The sequence below is a fragment of the Larus michahellis genome, chromosome 2 (assembly GCF_964199755.1).
Source record: "Larus michahellis chromosome 2, bLarMic1.1, whole genome shotgun sequence".
Classification (NCBI taxonomy): Eukaryota; Metazoa; Chordata; class Aves; order Charadriiformes; family Laridae; genus Larus; species Larus michahellis.
In genome coordinates, this window is record NC_133897.1 from 113,467,391 (window position 1) to 113,483,760 (window position 16,370).

The window sequence follows — 16,370 nt, forward strand, 5'->3', positions numbered from 1 at the left end:
GGTTTGGGGCAGCCCTAGGCTCTCTGAACAGGTAACATGACCTGAAAACCATTAAAGAAGAGTAAAGAGTTGAGTGAGATTGATAAGCTGGGGAGAAAAAAAAATAAATACAGTATTTAGAGCCTTAAAACTAAGGAAAAGAAAGGAGATCAGCAGAGGGCAGTGAGTTAAAAAAATACATAGAAGAAAAAAAGATATTATGCGTGGTACCTACCCAATAGTAGGACTAATATTGTGATCAAAGTGGTCCTGGACAAAGCGACAAACGATGCTCGATTTCCCAACCCCAGTATCCTGAAAATAAAGGAAAGCATGACAAGTGAGTTCAGGAGACCCTAGAAATCAATACTTCACCTGACAAAATAGTCAAATATTTATTTGTGACCTTAAATCCTCTTTAGTGGCAAGTGGGGCAGGTTGAACATTTCAAAAGAAAAGCGAGCACATGGATTATCCTTTTCAAACACCAGCACTGCGAAAGGAGCTCCCTGGTCCTCTCCACAACAGCCGCTTCTCTCCAAGCCTTATATTTTTTTGAGTGGATTTTATATCTGCGTTGGAGGGACTGCAGTACTTTAAGCATAGCCATTTACTTGTACAAGAAAACCCTGTGCTTTCAAACGCCTGGTGCGCTACCCAGCAAAGCCAGAGAAACAGTTTGGTTCAGGCCTGTTGCAAGGGCAGCCCAAGCGCGCTTCCAAAACAGACTACCAACGCCAACCTTTTAGTACGCGGACAGCACTAACTCAGTGGAACTAACCCGCGCAGGTCAAGACAAACAAGCCCTGCTTGGCGGAACCTTTGCAGAGGCTTCAGGTGTTTTTGAAAAGGCAGGAATCTAAAGGTTTGGATCCCCGGAGGTGTGCAGCTGTCCCTCTGCAGGTTCTGCTACTGGGCTGCGGTGAAACGGCATTACTTTAAATGCAACACAATTTGCTCTCTACACTGCAATGTGGCAGGCCGCTTCCATTTGCAGGAATAATCTTTTTTTTTTTTTTTTTTAGCCCTCCCAATCAGTAAGGAAAAATAACAGCAGTACAGCACTGGGTTGTGGGGTTTCAGTTCCTTAACCTCCAAGGGTCAGATTTGATACCTGCAGTACAGTACTGGAATAAAATTCAGAATAACTTGGAGGGCGCAGAAGAAACCTTGACGTTATGCAGAAATACTATTTTAGGCATTTAAGATATGAAAACTTCCCCAAAATGCAGCATTTTTTGGTTTGTCTCTGTTATTCCACAAAGCTTTGGATGGTAGGTAGAAGAACTTAAATTATACAGAGAATTATCAAGAAAGAGGAACAGCAATATCGCTATGTCTCCCATAGAATTGCAAAGAGCCTCCTTAGAGACAAAAAGGATGCCAGGAAATCGATCCTGACCTTTCCGAGACATTAACAATGACAGCCTAGGGTCCGATCTAACTCATTACAAAGTCAATGTAAAGTTTTCTATTAATTTCATTGGAAGTGATTGCAGAACTACCAGATTGCACTGGATAGTTGCATTTGTAATCCTCGCTTTAAGACACTTTACTAATTTACATAAACTCCTCAAAAAGTGCCAAGACAAGAGAACATAGTTTGTTGAGAGCACTACACATGTAACTACGTATTTTAAAAAAGCACCTTTGCCCTTTCTGTAATCAATTTTGCAGAATTTTCTCTTCTTTTTGAATATGAAAGAAAAAGAATGCCTGTAGTTAAGATTTCCCTTCACCATGTTTAAAATGACTGTATCGCCACTGCAAGAGAAGTCTTTATAGACAGCACGTATTAGAAAACCATCACTTAAACTCTCATACTTAATTCAAAGCTGTCCTTAGTCAGCTTAAAAGCCATAATAAATGCTCATGCTACACAGACGGTTGTTTATCTACTGTGTTCAATCAATAGGAAAAAAAAGATCAAAGAGTGGAGCAGTGTTTAAAACCAGCCCCACTGCCTTTGATCAATAGCAGCAACACATCCTGTTGCTATTCCCAAATTTTGCCTTCATTATCGATTCCAGCTGACATCTCTATATAATTACGAGACCAGGACGGCAGAACACATTAACAAACAAAAAAAAAAAAAAAAAAAAAAAGAAAAGAAAAAAAGTTCCTCTGCGCTGAAACTGAGGATCTAATTATTATTCCAGATTTTAAACGTTGTGGAGAAACCAGAACTCCCACTTGCTGGGTGCGAGGAAATACACCTCCCTCTTGCAGGGACAGAGTTTCTGCCACCGTATTTGAAACTAAACATTGACTCCTGTGACCCGATGATGCTTTAGTTTCACCTTCTTCCTTCAGCTCCCTTGACAGGTCACTCAGAAGGGCAACCTCAGTTACAGCTCCTGAGCAAGAGGACCCCAGTCTCTAGCAGGGACACGACATCCACCAGAGTGGATTAAAGCTTAGCTCATTTTCCTAGAAGATCCTACACCTCTTCATCTTTCAAGTTCGTGGCTCTTAGTAACATTTCACGCCAATGTTAAAGGAACTCTGAAAGTTTCTATTGCCCTCACATCTCTCGCAACAAGCACAGCTAAACTTAAGCATAAGCCAATCACACCAATAGCCTTCAAGAAGCTTACAGGCACTCTTAGACCTTGCTCCTGGGGTTGCTCGGACTACCAAGAGGGCTAAATTTACCCCTACTGTAGCTCCAGTGAAACCAATGGACTTGGACCACAATTGGACCTGTCTTTAGGATGACGACTGTTGGAGCCAGCGGCCAGTGCTCTCCAGGAGCCAGGCAACTTATTGCACCAAGGGGTTCAGTTGAAACCAAGTGCTCCCAGCTTCTGTTTTGTTGCCTGGAGGATACAAACAGCTGGCTATCGGACTATAATTAGACCACAGAGGGGAAGGAAGTAAAAAAGAAAAAGCTTCCCACTTAAGGCAGTGATTATGATTCCATCACGGGATTTCAAACTACTTAGGCAGTTTTCAGTCCACGTTACCGTACTCGCCCCCACCAAACAAGACACTCACCTGCCTGAAAGCAAAGCAAATCACGGTGCGTAAACATCATACAACTTGAAAACGTAGCAGAAATCTTTTACTGCTAATCAGACCTTATCTTTTACCGAAAACAGGGAACTATCTATCAAGTCGATCTCGAAAGCACAGTAGCTTCAAAGAAGTGGAAAAGGCATTCACTTCTCAGCAATGCATTGAAATTAAAAACCTCCCTGCTAAAGCTGTACAAAGCTTTCCTGCTACCATCTGCTTTGTCCTCTGCTATATGGTCTTCCTCTACATACATCCGTTTTTCTAGCATCTGATGGGGATGATCATCCTTGTTTTCCTCCTTTTCCTTCAAAGGATTATAACAGACTTGTCAAGCCACATGCCTGGGTAACACTCAGGCGTGCAGATGACTTATTTTTTTCAGTTCTCAAAGTTCTGCTTTTTGCCAGCTTTTTACACCCTCTTAATCTGTTCTTTTTTGTTTTACTCCATGTTGGTGTACATGGAACATCAAACATACACCAGGGAATAACGTTTTGGCATATGTAAAAGGTCGCAGTGGTATTGAGCTGAGTGGAACTGAACAAGCTTCAGAAACTGAGAACACGTCTTCAGGAGTTATCTCGCATTTTAAGAAAGAGATCCTGCAATTCTTCAGAAAAATCCTTATCCATGGGAAATCCAAGGGTTTCGGCACTGTACTAATTGACTCATCACAAGCAACAGTCCATGCCAGTCCATGAAAGGAGTGTCAAGAAAGGAGCAAATATAAAATAATTATTCTGAATCAAGGTGTTCATGATGCATTTGATGAGTCACTCATGGGATCAACTGCATGTCTTGCTTTTCTCCTTTCTTCTTCGTAAGCCTCATAGCTTACAAAATCCCAGTTATAAACTGTATTGTACCGAGATAAGCAAAAGAGGTGGGGTGGGAAGGAAGGAAAGGAGTAGGAATGTAATCCACAGTAAATGAACCACTATTCGTTCACCAGAAGGAGTAGCTACAACTTCAGAATATCCCAGTGGTCAGCAAAATGGCTATGGGAATCTGAAGCCGTATCAGATGTTTCTGATAAATACAAAGACCCAATGCAAGCATGACTAATTCCTGATTTTTACTTTAACCCTGAAAAGACGTTCTCTGTTCTTCCAAAATCCCTTACCCACAGATTTATGATTTTAAGAGCACCAGAACGGAGAGCAGCATGCCACAAAAAACAGTGCTTCCACCCACACTCCTGCTCACAGAGAACCACCCCACTTGGCTCTTCCCAGCTCACATTACTGTAAAGGAGGTGAGACTGTATTTCAAGCCAGCACAACTACAGGATGCTGACAACTCATTTGCAGGCAAACAACAACTGAGCTACTGATTTCTTATGGATGATTTGCAGCAGCATAGAGGAAGATTTAAAAAAGAAAAAAAAAAGCAGAAGTTCAATATGAGCAATATATTAAAAAAGAAAACCATTTTCCCATTACAAATAGGCAGTTGTTATATTCCTCTGTCCATTGTTCCAGATGCACTTATCCTGGCAGAAAAAAAATAATGCAGAAAAATTGAGCTCTCTAATTTAAATCTGGATGTCTCACACCTCTGCAGTAGCACAGGGCCCAGTCCTCCAAGCACTTTTCCAAATTGAAGGGTACTATACGACCCTGTAAACACATCCCTGATTAGGATGTTAGTCTTTAGCCTTGATATTATAATAGCTTTTAATAGACTCAGATGGGTCAAGCCCTATTGTGCTGAGCAAACTAAACTCTTCATGTGAATTCATTTTACATCTGAAATGGAAGAAATGTTGAATTCACAAAAAAAATCCACACATATCGTGACTGATGACTAAACAGCAGCCCTATAATTATGCATATTGCTGCAAGAGCTTTTTTATTCTTGACTACACAGAATCTTTCTGTGCTGTGTTAACACACAGGGCTTTTTTACTATATGTAAAATTAGATAAACCATGCAAAAATCCTCTTATGACTCTAGGATTTTGGAAACACAAATAAAACAAGAATACTAGACGGCACTTCACACAACGAAATGGCACACTAAGAATGAACATACTGAAGAAACTGCCTTCTGTCCTCCCACTTGCGGGGAAAGAAAAAAAAAAAAGAACATCTGGCTTGTAACCACCACAGATCTCATGACTAACTTCCCATTTCAGCTTTAAAAGAGGGTTGAGACACCCTGGAGATGGGTGCCACAAAAATCTACATTGAGAAGTAACAGAGAACTGATCTCTATAAAAAATGTATCCAACACACGGCTCCTTCAGAAGGACGGAAGTTTTCCCATCAGCTTAGACAAAGCCAGGACTCAATCCATGGTATTTCGATTTGTATAAATTTTTACAAATTAAAAATCTCTGCTTCTCCAAAGCATTTCTTGTAATAACCAAGACTAACTGAGACATGACCTATAGACAGAGGTCTCATTAAAACTGATTTGGTTTTGCATGCATTAGTCTTACATATCAGGAGAAGAACAATCATGCCCTAGCAACCTGGAGGGTATTAATACCAAGTTCCCCCAAAAGCAGTTAAAGCAGATGTTATTTCAACAATAATATGAGAAACATTTGGAAGTGACCAGTCTTTATCCTCTCCCACAACCAAGAAACTGATCCCATAGCTCATGAGGCTTCCACCGAATGTGGCGGGACACCCCTGCACCTCACAGCAGGAATGCATCTGCCCCTCAGAGCCTGTTTGTGCTGGGGCTCCCCTAAAGCTGACCTGCCCACCACTCTAACTGCAAAGGTACCACAAGCATTTGGCAGCTGACCCCCTCCTCCGAGCATCCCTGATCAAGAGAAAAAGAGTGCCACCGACACAGCCAGCGTTGATTTAGAGTAACCCGCAGGCAGCCTCTGGTGGCGTGGCTTCTTCATCAGGCACCATTGAAAACCCGGGTTCCAGGCTGAAAGCAATACTGGAGCTACCAGCAAGCTCTTTTGAAGCTATCTCAAGACAGGTTAGCGTCAAGAGGTGCAATAAGGCTGAAGGATTTGGGTCTCTTCAGTCTGGAAAAAAGACGACTGAGGGGGGATCTTATCAATGCTTACAAATACTTAAAGGGTGGGTGTCAGGAGGATGGGGCCAGGCTCTTTTCAGTGGGGCCTGGCGACAGGACAAGAAGTAATGGGCACAAACTTGAGCATAGGAAGTTCCACCTAAACATGAGGAGGAACTTCTTTCCTTTGAGGGTGGCAGAGCACTGGAACAGGCTGCCCAGAGAGGTGGTGGAGTCTCTGTCTCTGGAGACATTCAAAACCCACCTGGACGCGTTCCTGTGCAACCTGCTCTAGGTGACCCTGCTCTGGCAGGGGGGTTGGACTAGATGATCTCCAGAGGTCCCTTCCAGCCCCGGTCATTCTGTGACTCTGTGCAATAAGTGCACGCAGCAGAAACAACCGTGGTCAAATTTGGCTCACTAATGATCTTCTTGGTGCACCTTCCTGTGAGATAATGCTGCCTTGTGTCATGTTTCAGACGCGGGGAGGAGGGGGGAAGGCTCAATCAAACATATAGAACAAGGGTACAGTCAAAAAGCTGTCCCACTCTCCTGGAAGAGGTCTGCTCAGAGAGGAAGCTGGCTGCTCCTGATTACTAAGAGAAGAAACAATTCCTGGCTCCCCGTCACATATTCATGCCACCGGACAAACTTCTTGGCTGGTTCATTACTAACTGAAAAATAACAGAGGAGCCAGTTTATGCTCAAGATTTCCCAAGCTAAATTCTCCTCTTTGTTACAACGATTTGAGACCTGCCAGTGCTATGGCAGAGGGGAAGGAGAGGTCCTTGCCTTGCCCAGTGCGGAACTTTCATTGTTGAAGTAATTAAGATGTACAGACGAAAACATCTGAATTGGTATGAAGTTGCCAAAAAGGAGAAAACCGTCCTTTATCATCAATGCATTTGATATTTTAAATACCAGAAAAAGGCACTCAAAATCTCTGCAATTGGCCAGGCAAATCTGAGGTAGAAAGACGTGATTTAAACTTTAGGGGGAGAAAAATAATCAGTGAGTCTTACAAAAAAATGCAAATGCAGAGAGACCTTTCATTCCAGTAGCTCTGTAAAGCGCAGCTGCTTTTGACTTGGCAGTTCAGCTTCTGCGCATTAAAATAGCCGTTCTTTCCACTGTCAGAATTGGCCACGCTTTAGTTTTTGATATACAGTTGAATCCCCTTGGCCCATTCCCATTATCCTCAGCAGGACTTTGATGGAATTTGAAAATTCACAGCAGCGTAATCACATCGCAGCGCTGCTGGATGGTTTGCATTTTATTAGCTATCATCAAACAAATCGCTATGCCTGCACCGTAAAGTATCGCTGGGCTTTTGCAGAAATGTACGCCCAGCTCTGGTCAAGCCTGGTGTCTAGGAGGAATGTCACTCCTCGCGCAAGGACTGGCATGCAGCACCGAGATATCCAGCCTGCATCTTCGATGCTTTCGGAGATGCCAGTCCTTGACCCAAAGGCATGCGATGTGGTAAGGCTGAGTAGAGGATTATGGCTGTCTTTTAAATTCCAATGGAAGTAAAAAGGCAAAGAGCTGAACAACAAAATAAAGCTTTGCAATCTGCAGCCTGCTTTAGTCCTCTATGCCTGCCATTAACATTTTAATCATTACTCAGACGATCAGATGCAGGCAGCATTGCAATACTTTCCATGTCTTACTAATCCAGTTACAGCTGCTCTGGAAGGCTGTGGCAGGCGGCTTGAAGAGCATCTGAAACTGGCTTTGGATTTTTATCAACAGCATGAACATACAAGGAAGAGTTATGCACAACAGACTGCTGATCACAGCTCCCAAAGGCAGTATTTTAATCCAAGAATTACTCTACCCAATAAACTTTTTGCTAGCCTTAAACACATCCTTCATCCTTCCCTGTATTTGGGTATCGCTTACTTGTCTGAAAAACACTGCTGTAAGGAGAAATATCCTTCAGGAGACCTGGGTTCAGAGACGCCCCTGGGACTGAACTGCATCTGCCAAGCGTCAGGCTTGTCCCAGCGAAAATGCAGCCATGCACTGTGGAGCGGTGTCTAGGAAGAAGTGCAAATAGCTTCTCGCTGTATTCAGTTTTTCCATCTGCAAGACGTATCAAGTGAGCAAATCCCACCACTGCATAAGCACACAGATGAAAATACAAGAGCAGCTCTTAAGACTGAGACGTTGGCTCTCAGCCGCTTCACCAACACAAAGCCGCCTGAGGCAGGACCAGAGGGACATGGGCTGAGGTGCTCTGAAGCCTCGCTTCTGCGGTCGAAAGAACACACATCCCATTCAGGACACAAATAATTTTTGTATATTCCTATTTTCGCTACAGCCCTGTACAATGAGAAATAGATTATTTCCCCCATGAGCCACATGATTCTGGGAGAAGATCCTTTTCCTCTTGATTTGCTGGGATCCTCCTTCCAGAGCTACAGAACTGGCCCAGGGACATGCCTGATTCCCAAAGCGGCGGCACGTTTTTTCAACTCCCTCTACCAAACAAGAGGTCTGTTGTGTTTCTTCCTCCCTACCCCATCACCACCACCTGTAATTGTTTGACTTTCTTCATTACCAAGCCTGGCAATGTACTTCTGCAACAAGAGCTCCACAGGACAGACACGGCCTTACACCACCAGTGATGTACAAGCAGTTTCTGCAAAGGCCTGAGGGATACACAGTTTGCAGAGAAAATTTTTGAAAGGGAAGAACTGGAACCAGCATTGGCCTCCAGTTGCGTCAATATGCTATATCGTGTACTTCCCTTAGTGAACGGTACTTGCCAAACGAACATCAATGCTCCCATTGAATATTGGAACCAAGTTTCCAAAGATCTCAGCACAAACACACGGATCTCGATACAACTGTGTTTTTAGGGAGAGGATTATTCTGCAGCGTCCCACTTCTTCAGGAGGGCCCACCACAATTCCTTTGGTCACCTGTCCACATGAGCCTTACAAGAATATCCCTGTCTGTATTTCCATTTGTCATACACCCTTCTTTCAACTCATAATATGTGGTAAAATTGGTATCTTTTAAGTCAGTCGGTGTACTACTTCTACAAAGTTAGGATGGTCTGTGTCAGTTCTCCTGCAGTGAAACACCCCACGAACCATTTCTAATTGCTAGTGTAATTTCAGGCCAATGCTGGCGTTGTGGAGCACGAATTAGCTACAAAATAAGGCTTTTTCCTCTGGTGCATGTTAGAATTAGATTAACTCTAATTCCCTCTACACATAGGAAGTGCACTGCTTGTTCTCAGAGACATTTTTCTACCCCCAACCAGGTCAGTCCTGTTACATCAGAACACAATCCTTCCTCCTAGTGCTGCAAGGACTGCATTTGGCACAGGAATTCTTGGCTCTATTGTTCTCAGCTCACTAGCTGTTCAATGAAAATAATAATTACTTGATTTTACCTTGTAACAGCGTTATGGGGATTTAAATCAGTGATAGTTGTAAAGTATTCATACAGTACAGTGACAAAGATCAATTTAAGTGCCTTAAGAGATAGTCAAGTGCTGAGTTTATTTGTTTGGTATTTATATGCATCTTCAATACCACCTGTATATTCCTAATAGTCATTTTAAAACAGAAAAATATCTGCTGGCCAGGGCTTAATGCTGGCTGGCCCCTTGTGGTGGGTCAACCCTGACTGGACGCCAGGTGCCCACCAAGCCGCTCTATCACCCCCCTCCTCAGTTGGATGCGGGAGAGAAAAAAATAACAAAAGGCTCGTGCGTTGAGACAAGGACAGGGAGATTGCCATCATGGGCAAAACAGACTCAACTCTGGAAAATTAATTTAATTTATTACCAACCAAATCAGAGTAGGATAATGAGAAATAAAACCAAATCTTAAAAACACCTTTCCCCACCCCTCCCTTTTTCCCAGGTTCAACTTCATGCCTGATTTCTCTACCTCCTCCACCTGCCGAGCAGCACAGCGGGATGGGGAACGGGGGTTGCGGTCAGTCCCTCACACCTTGTCTCTGCCATTCCTTCCTCCTCAGGGGGCAGACTCCTCACACTTCACAAACTGCTCCAGCCTGGGTCCCTTCCACATGGTGCAGTCCTTCAGGAACAGACTATTCCAGCGTGGGTCCCCCATAGGGTCACAAGTCCTGCCAGCAAACCTGCTCCAGTGTGGGCTCCTCTCTCCACAAGGTCACAGGTCCTGCCAGGAGCCTGCCCCAGTGCGGGCTTCCCATGGGGTCACAGCCTCCTTTGGGCATCCACCTGCTCCAGCATGGGGTCCTCCCTGGGCTGCAGGTGGATATCTGCTCCACTGTTAATCTCTGTGGGCTGCAGGGGACAGCCTGCCTCACCGTGGTCTTCACCATAGGGTGCAGAGGAATGTCTGCTCCAGCACCTGGAGCACCTCCTCCCCACCCTTCTTCTCTGACCTTGGTGTCTGCAGAGTTGTTTCTCTCCTATGTTCTCACTCCTATCTCCATCTGCTGTTGCACAGGGTTTTTTTTTTCCCCTTCTTAAATATGTTATCACAGAGGCGCTACCACCATCACTGATGGGCTCGGCCTTGGCCTGTGGCAGATCTGTCTTGGAGCTGCTGGTATTGGCTCTATCGGACACAGGGGAAGCTTCTAGCAGCTTCTCACAGAAGCCACCCCTGTAGCCGCCCTGCTACCAAAACCTGACCACCCAATAACACCTCTGAACGTATAACGTATCATCTGATCCCTTCTCTGGATTTGTTTTCCTCTAGTCCACATCAGTTCGCAGAATGTGTACAGTGACTGCCCATCTGCTGCGCCTCAGAGGGGGATCTGCCTGGAGCCCTCCCTGTCCACCTCTCCTGTTCCCAATCAGCCACCTAAGCCAAACGCCTGCTGCCAGTGTGTGATTTGGGGAGTGATTATTCAGCATGTGGTTTCCTTTCACACACATCCTGCACACATCCTCCTGTGGAATTAAGGTTGGGCATGCATAGCTCCTCTGATATCTGCCATACTTGGAGCCAGGGAATGCAGTCCTACTTGTCCTGCCATTTTGCAGGCTTCTCTGGAGTTAATAAGTTTCGCCGTATTCACTGTCACAGGTCCATTGCTTTCCACCAGATCCCAGCCCACTAATCTTTCAGAGACAAAAACCCCTAATGCCCAAATTACAAATACACCTTTAATATTTTGCTGCATCTGTTCCTCTCTTATAGACAAAGAAGAATATTTCCAGACTTCCCCCATCCCCTGACTTCAATATTCTTTACAATCTCTCCATCTATCTACTTCTGTCAGAGATATGCCCAGAGACCCCAACCAACACTGTGGCCTCAGCAAACCATAAAGTACAAAAGCAAGCACAGACGGCCAAAAGCACTTTATCATCCTATCAAAGCAATGTGCCTGGCCAGAGACGAGACAGCCTGAAGAGCAGCTAATGTCTGTATAGTAGCTAATGTTAACAATAAATTCACTTTCCCAGAGACATTGATATCTTTGTACATGTAATATTATATGAAACCAAAGTCTCTCCTAGAGTGTTTCCAAGATATTTGGCATTATCCTGCTGTCATAACTAGGGCTCCAATCTCAAGCTCTTCGTGCTGAGTGAGAAGCATGGAGAGTCTCAGATGCAGCCTGAAAAGCTTCAGGTGAGCAAACTGGGCATACCTTCCCTCCTCTCTTTTCCCCAAACACTTGGTTTTCAAAAGGATTTGCCCAAAGTGCTGTCTCTCATCCGTCAGCTAGTAGGCGCTCCACTAACTTCGGCTGAAGGTTTGACTCCAAGTGTGGAAAGGTTTCTCCAAATGTGGGGACTTGAGAGAAGGAACATTATCACCATGAAAGAAGGCAAGACGGTGCTGGAAAGATGACCCACTCAGAAAGAGATCTTTCCTTCGTACATAGTCCAGTGACAGACATGGCATTAAATCAGCAGTAAGGAACAAATCCTTGTTTTACACTGCATTAGCAGTGGGTGGCAGGATTAGCAGCCAGTTAAACTATATACTACCCAACAAGTCACAGAGTGGCCCACGTGGCTGCTGTACATTTACTCACCCAGTGCTTACAAACTGTGCTGCTCTTCCGCAACCTACCGACCCTTTTTTGTGTGTAAAGTTGGCAGGGGAATTATAAAGCAATCTTTATGTATGAGACAGGGGGCTGCAGAGGGAACAGGAGAACAAAGAAGCTTCCTTCAAAGCTATTCTTTAAAATAACTCAAATAGAATAAAAATAAATAAAATCATAAGGCAAAACAGAAATGCGACTGATGTAGAAAACATGGCCTGTGGGTCAGTGCTCCAACTACCTCAGTTCCTTTCTCTGCAACATGGCTCAAGAACAGCAACACTGCAGAATATATTAAAAAAGAATAACAAATTAACACTGCAGCCAACCTAGCCCCAGAATGCCCAATTTAGTAATTTTTAAAGCTCATCATCTTCGGCCAAAAAAAATACCCAAACCCACACTCTTATTCAAATATACATGCTTAATCACTGCATCTCACTGTACAAAGTGCAAGCAAACCACACTGCCAGGCTACCATGACTGTGGACAGCAAAGATAACAGCCTTCAATCATTATTAACATTATTTGGAAACCACTTCCCAACATCAAAATTCCAGCTAATTCTCTGTGTCTTTTCCTACACATTTCCTTCCCCACTTCACACAAGTTATCTCTCAGCTGAACTGCAGAGAGAAATGGAGGATTTTAAATTGAAATCAAAGAGCAGAATCTCAATCAATCAATTTCTTCTGCCCTTGACAGCGTGTGGTATGGACCGCTGTGGAGGAAGAATTGCTTAGCTTGGTGAAAAGGAAGATGGGAACTTGGTGTTTATTTGCATTCCTTCATCTCAAATTGTGGCTTTTGGGGGCATCAGCGATTTGCTTAAGATGCTGAACTCCTTGTTTTGAACAGCCTCTACAGTTTCAAGTAAGAGCATGATCTCTATAAAAAGCAGCTGCAAATAAGGTGGTAGCTGACTAATAAGATGAGAGGAGGAAAGGAGAAACCAGAGGAGCACTTTTCAAGTGAGCAGTCACACCCACACACAAATCTTCTTTGGAGTAGCAGCACACGCCAACAAACGAGCAACAAACCTTCCCGCTGGATGCGGGGGGGGGACCCAACAGTGGAAAGCCTGAATATATCCTTAGCAAGACTTGCTCATGCTTTACACTATGGTAAAGCAGCTTTTGAGTGCAACAGTGTGGGTCACAAGCTGTGTAGAAGCAGCCCAACCTTTTCAGGACCTCAATATCGATAAGGCACTGGCCAATTAAGTCAGAGGAAACAACTTCGCTTCAAAAAAAACAACTCAAGACTGAAGGCATGGTGAGGAGCAAGACTCCTCGCCACCTGGCACCGCTGCCCACCAAAGAAAGCTCCATCACAAAACCCAACACTGCAAAATCCTTCTCCAAGGGCTGCACTGCAATGCAAAGGAGGGCATTTCATTGGGAAATAGCACCACCTGGTGACTTCTGGCACTAAGGGAGAAGGAAATGGTCAACTTGGCCATACTGGGATGGGAGGAAAGGAGAAAGGAACACTGGCTAAATTGCTCAAGTGACTTGGGAACCAAGAGCCTGGGTAAGGAGGGAAAGAGGACTGCATGATGGAGTTACAAGAACTAGACAGCTGGGACAGACAGAGATGGAAAGAAGAACGCCTGAGCACCCTCCCTTGGAAACACGGGCATCTCCCACTACTGTTATTGCCCTGGGAGCCCTGCGTGACAACAGGCAGTGTGCAAGTAGCAAAGGCAGCTGCAAAGGGATGCCTGTATCCCACACATAAATTAATGTACCATGAAAGGAAAAAAAACACCCAAGCCTGCAAAGTATCAACAATGTTGTATGCCTCAGAGGGCCTTTTTTGTTGTTGTTCATTTTTAGGAGATCTATAGCTGTGCGACTTTATATAAAGTCACTACCACCCCAACAAGAATCATGCCAGTATTTGCTCTCTACTGATCACTGAACCATAGGACCCTCTTGACGGAGGCATAACACAGATCAGCAAGTAAACCTACCCTGCCAAATGCACAGTAAATGATAAAAAAAGCGTATTATCTCGCACTCCATGGTATGCTCTCCCATCTTTTCACTTCCACCACCCCAGTTCACCTTAATGACCTCTCCCTATTACTGGATTGCTGATTTCCCAGCTGAGCACTACCACAGATATTTAAGAATCACTTCATTTTTCAGTTAAGGAGGAGAAAGGAGAGCCCCAATTTACCATGGGAAAATCCCTACTGTGGTGCCACAGATGGGTAGTGGTCACCACTCATCCCCCACCCAACGAAGTAGGAACCAAGAGCAAACTTAGCAGATCTCTCCAGCATGTGAAACCTCAAGAGGGAGGAGCTAAATAAAGCTGAAGTAAAACAAAGAAAAGTTGCAAGCCCTGCTTTAATGCCTATGCAATTTTACTGAGAGCAATATCTGATTTTGGCAACTTAAATGGTCAGACTTTATTTTCTGGACAAACTTGGGAGACCTTCTAACATCTGCATACTGCCATCCTTCATCCTTTTCCTACCCACCATCTCAAAACATACATGCAGTCACAAAAATCCATTTGACGTAACGCTCTTCACACAACACAGATAAATTCCTATTTAAAATACAGTAAAAATCTGTGTGAGTAGTATCTGCTTAGGAATCCTGATAATCAGCCCTCAACTTTAAAGATTAAGTAAGGGATAAGTGCTAAGGAAGTAATTTACAAGTCACTGTACCTCACATTGTCAATGATAATGAGCATTGATTGCAGGGGCTGTTATCTCTATAGGCCATATGCGCACACACCAGCATAACAATCTGGTTAAATATCATTCATCATCATTGTGCAATGCAATGATCAGAAAAACTAAATTCAATTTTCAGACTAAATACATAAATAACCTGAGGCTTTCATAGTTCAGTAAACACATTAGGCAACAGCATCCTGACAAATGTTGGTTTTGAGTACAGTTTGGCAGCAAAAAATGGGATAAGCAATTCCGTGTTATTCTTTCCAAAGCAAATTCTTTTCCTAAGTGAACCTTCCCCACATATATTTGTGGCAGCTGAAACTTTCAAAATAGTGGTATGACGAGGAGATCATCTTTGACCTGAATTGCTGTTTGACAAATTTCTATTCATACTCCAACACCCTGTCTCTTCCATTGTCAAATCCCATCACCAGAGGCCATAATTTCAGAATACAGGCTTGTTAGTGTCACTTACTAAATGGGGGGGGGGGGGAGATTTTATATACCTGTCCCCACATAGAAGATATTCAAAATCTTCCACCCAGTCTAGAATTGATAATCCCAATCCAAACATTATAGTTTCATATCACAGATTGCCTACAGATCCCAAGAAAGTAATTTTCTTTCATTAAATGAAGGCAGTGGCTCTTACGCAACCAACTATATGCACATTAACTAGGTACAGCATTTGAGGAAATGGCTCTTGGTGTTCAGTTTACTATTTCAGTAATAGAAAAATTGTCCAGTGGTTGCCTGGAAAATTTGTAAAAGGGCTGAATTACCTTCAAATTTGTCCATCCAAGCTCAGTAAGCAACTCAATTCAATGTTCAGATTTTCCCCTTCCAATCTGTAATTACCTCAACCTGCAACTTATTACCACATTTCATAGCAAAGAGGAAGAAAAAAACCACGTAAATTATAAGTGCCAACTGAAACACCAGTTGAAAACTTCAGTCTTGGAGAAAAAAGAAAGCCTGATCCCTTCTCTCTTGCAGCAACAGGCGACAGAGAGGAAGGAGGTAGAGCTCCAGGGGGCAGCTATATAAAGACATTTCCCTTAACAAATGGGCACCAGCCTCACGGCCCCAGATCTTTCCTCCGAATTATAGGACTCCTAGTACAGGGTATGTCACCTACCAACAAGCAGAGGCAAACAACTTTTCCTTGCCTCTCTGCTGGCCAAAGGCAGCCAGACACCAGCAACCTTGAGCGGTTCAGGAAATGCCACACGGGTGGGACAGGGGCTAAGGATTTCGTTAGTGGTTTCACCGCCAAAAGCTCTCCCTCTGCTTATCAGTTCCTTTTTAGCTGATACAACAAACATGTAAAACCAGCAGTCTCTGATGACCATTGAAGGTCTGAGACAGTCTCCCTTTATCAGCAGCCTAAAGGTCAGCCAGCTGCTAACAGCATCTTCTTTACTCAGGCCTTTACCCCAGCCTTTCAAGCTGCAACAGGGTAGGTTTAGACTGGACATTAGGAAAAAATTCTTCACAGAAAGAGTGGTCAGACACTGGAATAGGCTGCCCAGGGAGGTGGTGGAGTCACCATCCCTGAACGTGTTTAAGACTCGTTTAGGTGTAGTGTTAGGGGATATGGTATAGGGGAGAACTTTGTAGAGTGGGGTTGATGGTTGGACTCGATGATCCCAAGGGTCTTTTCCAACGT

General features: G+C 43.9%; 1 protein-coding gene across 2 annotated transcripts in view; it reads right to left on the bottom strand.

Moving 5' to 3' along the window:
- RAB31 (RAB31, member RAS oncogene family) overlaps window positions 1–16,370 on the bottom strand; it is a 69,989-nt gene that overhangs the window by 40,319 nt on the left and 13,300 nt on the right. For both annotated transcript variants that reach the window (XM_074576633.1, XM_074576631.1), the window contains exon 2: window positions 215–294. In XM_074576633.1, coding sequence (XP_074432734.1) covers window positions 215–294 — 80 coding nt within the window. The remainder of the gene's footprint in view (window positions 1–214; window positions 295–16,370) is intronic.